The following is a 9349-nucleotide window of genomic DNA, read 5'->3' as shown; positions in this document are numbered from 1 at the left end:
GGAGGGACGCCGGCGCACGTGCCGGCTGGGCCAACGGCCCCCCACCAGCGGCTGCCCGCCTCTGCCGGACCCAGGCGCCGCGGCTCGCGGCCGCAGCAGCCCGGGACGCAGGGGAAGGAGCGGCGTACCGGCCCCTGACAGCACAGACGTCAAACGGCGGTGACGGGGGGCGCCCCTTTTCTCCGAGGAGCGGGCGCGGCCGGGGAGAACCCGCGACACCGACCGAGCGCGGCCTCAGCAATGGCCGCCGCTCCCGCCGTTGCTATGGGGGGTGACGGCGCATGCGCACAAGCCCCCGCCGCCTGGGAGGGCGGTGAGGGGGGGGCGAGGCGCGGGCGAGTTCATTCTTGAGGGGAGGTCGGTGCCTGCCCGAGAGTTCTCTGAGCTGAAAGCCGGAGCGCTCCGCGTATTGCTTCCCCCCTTGCCTCTTGGTGGTGCCCGGCGCGAGGCGGAAGTGAGCGTTGCGCGGCGGCCGGGAAACAGCGCTGCGGGGCAGCTGCGCCTGGCTCGGCCGCGGGCCGGGAGCGTGTCGTGCTCGGGCGCCGCGCGCGCGCGCTGCCCGCCCCGGCCCCAACGGTCACCGTCGCCCTCCTGCCGCCATGAGGCACCTGCCCTACTTCTGCCGCGGGGAGGTGGTGAAGGGCTTCGGCAGGGGGTCCAAGGAGCTGGGCATCCCCACGGGTGAGCCGCGCTCGGCCCCTCCGGCCTCGCTGCCGCGGTGCCTGCGCCGCGCCCCAGCCCGCCGCCGCAGGCGCCTGACGTGCTTCAGCGGGCGCGACCCCCCTCGGGTCTGGGTGGACTTTGGGAGCCTGTTGTGCAAAGGCCACCTGCAGGGAGGCCCTCTTCAGGGGCACGGCCACCGCCGCGGGAGCCGCGCTCCCCCGCTGAGTAGCAACTGCGGGAGTTTGGCTGCTGGTGGCAAGTTGATGTCTGTTTGCTCGGTGAAACGGAGTGAACTTTCTCGTAAACTCTGGAGACGGCTGGCAGCCTTGCGCAATTATGCTAATGGCATGACTTGCTCTTTCTATAAATAGCCCTGGTTTTTTCAGGATTAGCCTTTTTCTTCTGACAGCTTTTTTTTTTAATTCCTACAGTTTTTTTCTCTCTTTTGTGTTACTTTCCACCATTATAGTTAATGTTTTCTTTGTCTCGTTGTTAGTTAAATCGTCTGGTGATGATCATGATGATATGTGGAATGCTGAAAAGTAATCACTCGCACTGTGTTGTAATTTGGAAGCTTGGAAATACTCATTCTCGTAAACCTGTCATGCTTTGGCTTAGGACAAGAAAGGCATTAGGAGTAGCTGTACAGAAGGAGTTGCAAAGGGAATAATGCAGAGATTAAAAAGCAGAGCAGCTGGAGCTGACCTAAAAAAGAGTATATTTTCCCATTGCCCTTCTCTGTTTCATTTGTCTAAATACAGATGGAAGTATAATTCAAATGAATTTTAGCCTGTTTTAAAGTAACACTGCAGCAAGCCCGCATGTTGTACCATTCCTAGTAGAAAAGAAAACCTCCTAAAACAAATGTTAAGGTACTGGATATGTAACAATATCTGTTAATACAAATTTATTATTTTTCTCTTGATTGCGTATAAATATTTTACTAATATCAGGGAGCGTGGGAGAGAAGTTGTTACTGCTTGCGAGCTATGATAGAAGTAATTCTGTCAAATCAGTTAGAAACCTTGCATGAATAGATCTATGCATGTAAGAAGCTAAAGTAGGACAGTTGATTTGGGAGAAGCTTAGGTTCATTCCCCTCAGTCAGAAAAGAATTTACTTTACTTTAGATGCATAGTTTTCTTAAAAACAAAAGCCACAGAAGTCCCCAAATATAGATACTCTGAAAGGCAACATGTATAAACATTCATGTCAGGTGACTACAATCATAACTTCATTTATTTTTGCATAGTTTAGTAAATAATTGTTTTACTAACAAATAATTCTAAGATGATAGTCTGTAGTGCAGAAACTTGATTCTCCCTTCTTTGACAATATTAGAGCTGTGAAAAACATCCTAAGAGTGAAATGCATTCAGACTGGATATTTTATCTCAGTTTATTAATTTTAGCTGTAGAATAGAATGCATATAACCATAAAATAGTATGGGTAGGAGACATGGTAGCTGTGGTATTACCGCAGGGATTACATTCTGTGATGCTGTGTTGTAGTTTACAGTTTGCCAAATGGCACCATATATCATTATGATCAACATCAGTGTTCTGTTTGTAAATAGCATATATGCAGACCTTGGCTTTTAAGTGTTTGAAAATTCTGTGATGCCTTTGACTTACAAATGTGCACCTTCTAAAATTTTTGCAGCTAACTTTTCAGAGCAAGTAGTCGAAAGCTTTCCACCTGATATCTCCACTGGTATATACTACGGATGGGCCTGTGTTGGAAATGGAGATGTGCATAAAATGGTTTTGAGCATAGGATGGAATCCTTTCTATAAGAATATTAAGAAATCAGTGGTAAGAATTATGCTTTGTGTGCTACTTTGATTCTACTAAATGAACCAAATGCTTACTTTGAGGAAGGTGAGCAGAATTTGATCCATAAATGAGATCTAGAAATCCCATTTGCTGTTAGAAATGTATTTGGTATCCATCTCTCATGTTTGTATTCTGAGAAGAAAATATTCTCAGTAGACAGAGAACATGCAGCCATGGATGAGTAAAATGTATTTTCTTCTTCTTCCATCATTAAATACTCCTCAAATAAAAATTTAATTTTACTTCTGAAATGGTTACTTATGGTGCTGCTATCTAGTAAGCTTATGTTTATATAGCTGTATTGAATTTACTGGTTATGAGAACCCTAGAATGACCTGGACCACACTAGTCTTTCATACTCTACAATGTCATCTACATTTAAAATAAGAGGTATTGGGACATCTTAATTTGTAATGCTTTTTCATTACTTCTTATCTGAAATGATGGAATGCATGTATGTGGTGCTGTGACTTGATATTCAGAATCAATATCCAAAAGTAAACAATAACAGGATGGAGGATTTAATCCTGAGCTGTGACAGCTGTGTTTTTCTTGCTGTCAGGTTCTGGTGCTTTTCCTGAGTGTTGCAGAACTGTGTTTTAATTGTTGATACTTGGAAACCCTGTTATTTGGGCATGAATCTCTGTCTCTAAGATAGCTGCCTTCACTCCTTTAGAATTTTCTCATTCCATTCCAACATGTTCTAGTTGTAAAAGCTCTCCTTAAACCAGCTATTTCAATCCAAATCGTTACAGTTATTTGGACTCATCAACTTAATGACTGAACAAATTATGTTTTGCTTGTAACTTGCTGCCCTGGAAATCATACCTCTGAGATAAGTGGTGGTCAAGTGTTTCTTCTTGAGAATCACTTTCTTTTCTTTCTTTCTTTTTTTTTTTTTGAGTGTTAGAACACTCTTAAGTGAATAATTTTTCTCAAATTGCATGCAAAGTACAATTCTCTCTGCTAACATAAGCAATTTGCTCTCTTAACATAAACAAAAGACCTAGCCTATTAATCTTGCATAATACATGTTAAACTAAGTGTCTCATTTTTCTTGGTATGCATTGGGGAGAATTTGAATTAGGGATATTAGCTGAACACCCTTGCAACAAGGGAAATAAACTCAAAATTCCTCATAATAAGTGCAACTTTATTTCTCTTCCTTTAGGAAACGCACATAATCCACACTTTCAAAGAAGACTTTTATGGAGAAATGCTTAGTATTGTCATTACAGGATATATTCGACCAGAAAAAAACTTTGATTCTTTAGGTCAGTATTGCAGATGTCCCTTAAACCAGTCTCTTATTTGTTTTATTCTTACATATTAAAGTACTATGTCGTCACTGTCTCTCTCCATAATCAGCTGTTTTATCTCTTAACCACTGAAATGGCAGTAAAACATTTTAGTAAGTTAAATCTACTAATGTATGAACTGGTTCAATTAAAAAAAAAAAAAAACAATACCCACACCCACATCTTTGATTCTTCCTTATTCCAGCCTAAAAATTACTTTGATGTAACAGTGCATGCTTATTTCAGTCTAAAAATTGTATTGTTGCACCTGAGTATTATTTTTAAAAACATGAGCATGCCATAAAAGCATCAATCTTTTTTTTTTAAATGCAGCTCTGTTATACTTGAAACAGTTTGTGAAATTCTATTGAATTTTATTTTTATTTTTTGCTAAAATATTGTTTGGAACAAGGACAGGATAGTGCTTACAGCTGTGAAAAATGTAACTAACATGTTTAAAAACAAAGCATTTTAATTTCTTTGTTTCAGAACTTACTGTAGGTTTTTTTTTTCAAATTGTACTTTAGAAAGTATATTTCTTAACGTATAAGATGTCAATAGGAATAGTATCCTAAGACTTGAAAAATTGTTGTCCATGTTAATCAAACCTGACATTTTTTTGGTGAAAAATGTAATTATGAATGTAATAATGCTGACCTTCATTTATTTTGCGGAGAATTTTGCCTTTCAAACTTTGTAGTAATTTTTATTCTGATTTTGTGATTGTTTTCTAGTGTTCTGTGGTATGTTTTATATTCCCTTGCTGTGTGTGTTCAGAATTCAGCTTTTAAATATCCCTATTCTTATTTCTCTTTTATAGAGGCACTCATTTCAGCAATTCAGGAAGACATTGAAGAAGCAAAAAGACAACTAGATTTACCAGAACATCTTAAACTCAAAGAAGACAACTTCTTTCATCTGCCAGAAGGCAAAATAGTAAACAACCACTAAGCAAAGCTCTTCCTCATTAATTTTTTTTTTCTCATGGAGCTCTTTTCTTTGCACTGCTTTTGTAGCTACTTAATTGTCATATATCTGTTTAGGTGATTGAGGTTGGAACCAAACACTATAAAACCATACAAGATGATTTAAGTTTGTTTGTGTTAATTGATCATTAAACCAGTCATGCAAAAGGAGTAGAAGGCTGTTTTAGGTCCTTATAGACGAATTGTGAATCCAAAAGTTATCAATTGCTTAGCGATCTTAGCACGTGCAGGAACATGACCAAAGTTAATTGTGACCTCTTCTGCTCCCAAGATGCAGAAAATTAAATACTTAAGTGAAGAATGTCTGTTATTAACATACACATGTTATTCTAAACTCTTTTCTCAGTTTTATGTCATTCTTGCATCTGGATTATAGCTCGTAGCTTAGAAAATTTTAATATTGATTGAGTCAAAAATTTACCTGTGGTGCAGGAAGCCAATGGTTAGGTAACAGTAACAAGAATAATTCACTGTATTTCTTATTTTTGATATACTATACAACCATTGTGGTGGAAGCTGGCATTTTAATTGAAATTATTTATTGTAAGTTTATTTGAAGTGGAGCTAACTGCTGTTACTCATTGACTGAGTTACTTGAATCAGAGATAGACGCTTCTGCCTAGTTGATTGCATGTATGACAATGTATGAGCTGCATAGTTTACTTCTGAGGAAGTGTATCACTAAAATTCGGGAAATGAATGACAGGGTGAAAGTTAATGTACTGTAAAGGTTCGGGCTGAAGTGATGCAGAACCAGTATAGCAAGACTTCTGCTCTTTGGGCCCTAAGGCAGAAAAGGTAACCAAAGGCAAAGTTGTATATATCCTTGTCTCCTCTCTGAGATGAGGATAACCTATGGGTTTTTCACCATACTGGCGATGAAATGACTGGCTTCAAGGTTGAAGTTAGAATGTAAGGCACAAAAGAATCCCCTCAACCCTCTGCACCAAGTGCAGGTAAGATCCAAGGTTTAGGCTGACCAATTAGGTTAGTATACAAGTGAAAGTCTTTGGGAATTCTTGGAATAATATATCAACACTGTAGTAGGTATTGAATATTTATCACAAGTAACTGCAGTCTTTCTGTGTGTGCTTTCCAGAATCAGATAAATGGAGGGTGTGTTGTCAAAGTTGATAGTAATTAGGAGGACATCTCTGAAATACATGATGTATGATTCTGAACCTACTTCTTTGCCTCTCCCCGCTCCTCCTTAATTTGTCTATTCCCTACTCAGTGAGGGGAAGCTAGGTAAGCTGCAGTGATTGTTGTGCTCATATTCTCTTGATACTCGCTTGTAATGTGCTTGAAGTGTCTCTTTCTGAAACTCAAACAGTTCTGTGGATATTTCTGAGCTGCAGTTGTAGCTGAGAACTGTTGCATGCAATTTGGGAATGCACAGTCTGTGTACTGCAATTTTATGAATTTCTTCCCAGTCCCATCCCATTCTGACCTGTATTTTTGTTCCAAGGTTTAAGAGAGTTGTGAGAAGGTAGTCTTCCAGTTCTTACCTGTGGCAGGTGCTGTCAGGATGCCAGGCTTCTAGTTCCGCTTCATATTACTTTAACTCTCAGCCAGTATCAAGGGGCTTTATTAGGGAAGAGGTCTTGACTGGATGTGTAGGACTTCAGCAGAAACTTGAGATCATTCAAACAAATCGCTCATCTGTTCTGTTGATGGCAACAATAGCAGGAATGCAGATCTTGGGGGGGGGGGTGGGGAGTGATTTTTACATAAGCACTGGTTAGAATAAACAGCATTTTGACCTCTGTAGCTAAGGTTTATAGATTTAACTTTCCAAAGTTGCTGACAGTTTTGTCCTAACAGTTGCCTGGACATTTTCAGCACACCTTTGCCTTCCTAACAGGAGAATATTAGGAAGAAAATTAACTTATCTGCTGTTAAAAATGCTAACAAAAAAAAAAAATTAGTGGGCTTTTACTGTATAATATATTGGAAACTATATTCTAAAAATCTGTACAATAGTTATCTTGCAAGAGTGACAGCTGGATTTTTTCACTTTAAAATGGAGGGATGAAGGGACTTTTTTTCCCCCCAATACAAAGAGCTGAGCTATTTTTGAGTTTGTAACAATGTCAAAATGTTATTTATGTTTTACTTTTTTGGAGGGACCAGTAATAGAAGCAGTAGTTGGCAAAATATGTTATCAAGAACATATTTAAAGAATAAATCTCTTTATCATGGTATTATAGCTAAACTTTCATAGCCTTTTTTAAGATTGTTTTTTTTTGCCAGTGATTTCATGTGTCTGTTGTGGAAACCATGGTGCCTTAAGCTGGTTGTCTGAGTAACGCTTTTCTGTAACTGCTAATGAACGCTACTATCCGAAATTGATTTGGCTATTGAGCCACTGTGCCAAGGATAGAAAATGGTGGCAAAAGGAAAACCTGAAAAACTGTTAGTTTGCTCACAACTGTCACCTGAAGTGTGAAGTATGGCTACAGTGAACTAATAAACGTCTCTGTATGTTTGTCTTCAAGTTAGAGAAAGTGTAATTAAATTCATTTGGCTGAGTGTACCTATCCATGCATGTTATTTAAGATAAACTGTTGTGTATCAATTATTTAAATTCAGTACATAATTCCTAGCGCAGTATAAACTTTATGAAGGTTTATATTTTTGTATTGTGTACAAATAACTATTTATTTCAATTAATGTTGCTGCACTGTAGCATTAATAAATGAAATGTAACTGAGAAAGTTATTCTACTCATCATAAGTTTTCTGATTGATTGTATGTAGTATGAATCATATTTGCATATTCCTTAGCATATTCTAAAAGATGCACTATGGATTTCTTTCATTACTCTGCTTAAATTTCTTTCAGCTGTAGGAAGGAAGAATTCTGTTCTTCAAGCTGATAAACTTAGTGCCACAGTATTTGAGTCACAGAGATGATAATTGTAGATATTTGCAGTTCTTTACATGCAAGGCAGTACAAACAGCAAGTGAGGCATATAGGGGTTTCATATCTTGCTTCACCTGAATTAGAGGACCACTGAAATGTTGAAGTCTGAGAAATATAAGTATTTCCATAGTTTCAAAATTTTTTTAAAATAAAACATGGGCTTTTTTCTCAGTTTAAATTGCCTGCCTCCTTTTGAAGTCTATTACTACTCTGAAATTAAGTTTGTTGACAATGTGAGAATGTCAGTATAAGAATTTTTTTTTCCAAAATGCATATAGTCAGAAACAGTAACTGTGGCACTAAGCTACCTGAGGTCCTAATAGCCTAAAGAACATATGCTTAGCAGATGTTAAAATGCTGCATGTCTTCATGTATTGAAAAACTTAAGGCCTAATCTGCACAGAAAGATAGTCTGGAATAGTTATGCACACTGGCTTCTTGTATGGCTAGTTAATTTCTGAATTTGGAGCCTTGCTTGGAACAGACATGGAATCTTTATTCAGTTGCTATTCTTCTTACTTTGGGACAGGTTCCCTATGTATGTAATCTAACGTTCTCTAAAACTAAATGAAACACTAAAACTTGAAGCCTGCATAAAAATGTCCTGTTTTTTCTTAAAGACTTATGCTATTCTTATAAAAATTAGAATTGTTATCTTGTTAAAATTGTTACTTAATGTGAATAGATTTTCATAACTCATATAAATTTTGTGAATGTGGAGGCTGTTGAACAGTTTTCCAAATGAATAAAAATTCAGGAAAATGGCTCTAGTAACATGTCTGCTGAAGAGTGGAAGTTGAGATTGCAAAATATCAATAAACTAGACTTCACATCTGACACATTTTTGTTGAGAGGTTGTCCTGAGACAAAGGAGATGAAAGTTCTTTCTTTTAAATAGATATAGACATATATCTGATAACTGTGGGTAAACATAATCACAAAGCTGCAATAGGTGAATTTTGAAAGTTTGCTCCAGAAGAATTCCTAATGCTTTTCATGTTTTGACACACAGCATCTTTTTCCTAGAATCCTGTTTCTAGAGCAGTATGTAGAGATAGTATAAATTCTTTTATATTTTTAAATTTATTTTTTAATTCTTTTTCTGCCTTAGACTTCTTAGCAGTTCTTGGAAATAGTTTGCTCCGTTTCTATTTTGTGAGAATCACCACTTTGTTTTGTAACAGTCAAGCTTATTGCCAGTGTTGCTGTTCAGTAATTCTTGTATTTAAGGAGGCTTATGATAATGACTAGGCTCCTAAGGTGTTTTCCTTTGCCATACCCAGCAAAGTTAATTGTCAGTTGTATGCAAACCTTGGTGAGTATGATTGCCAAAAAAATTAGAACAATTTTTAAAAAGTACTTAGAAGTTGTTAAAACTAGTTAAAATACACCTGCAAACCTCTGCACTCTGGGGACTTTTTGTGCTTTACTCAGAATTTCAGAGAGCTCAATCTTTAGAATTCATAGCCTGAAAGCTACAAATAGATTTGTCTTTACCCATTCTTTCAAAACTTTTTAAAACTGCTTGCTTCTTTGAGAAGTCAGATGGAAGAAGCTGCCTGTTTTCCTTATGTTCTAGTTCAATTGTTAAAACATTCATTTAGGTCATGGTGAAGGTTCATTTGCTGCTGCTGAAGGGAAT

At 38.5% G+C, this 9349-nt stretch overlaps 1 protein-coding gene across 1 annotated transcript; it reads left to right on the top strand.

Annotated features, from left to right (window-relative positions):
- The first annotated feature begins 478 nt into the window (after positions 1-478).
- RFK (riboflavin kinase) lies at positions 479-8757 on the top strand. The gene is made up of 4 exons (XM_067315722.1): positions 479-681; positions 2326-2477; positions 3670-3772; positions 4617-8757. Exons 1-4 carry the CDS (start codon positions 600-602, stop codon positions 4745-4747), a joined length of 468 nt encoding a protein of 155 aa, XP_067171823.1. The 5' UTR covers positions 479-599; the 3' UTR covers positions 4748-8757.
- Positions 8758-9349: the final 592 nt, after the last annotated feature.

Source organism: Apteryx mantelli, chromosome Z (assembly GCF_036417845.1).
Source record: "Apteryx mantelli isolate bAptMan1 chromosome Z, bAptMan1.hap1, whole genome shotgun sequence".
Classification (NCBI taxonomy): Eukaryota; Metazoa; Chordata; class Aves; order Apterygiformes; family Apterygidae; genus Apteryx; species Apteryx mantelli.
Note: the sequence above shows the minus strand (reverse complement) of the source record. Positions and strands in the feature narration are given on the sequence as shown.

Bases quoted from the DNA above. Each gene is read 5' to 3' on its own strand.
- RFK (XM_067315722.1), top strand. From the start codon at position 600: ATGAGGCACCTGCCCTACTTCTGCCGCGGGGAGGTGGTGAAGGGCTTC. The intron at 2,478-3,669 runs GTAAGAATTATG...CTCTTCCTTTAG, and splicing joins AGAATATTAAGAAATCAGTG to GAAACGCACATAATCCACAC. The intron at 3,773-4,616 runs GTCAGTATTGCA...TCTCTTTTATAG, and splicing joins AAAAAACTTTGATTCTTTAG to AGGCACTCATTTCAGCAATT.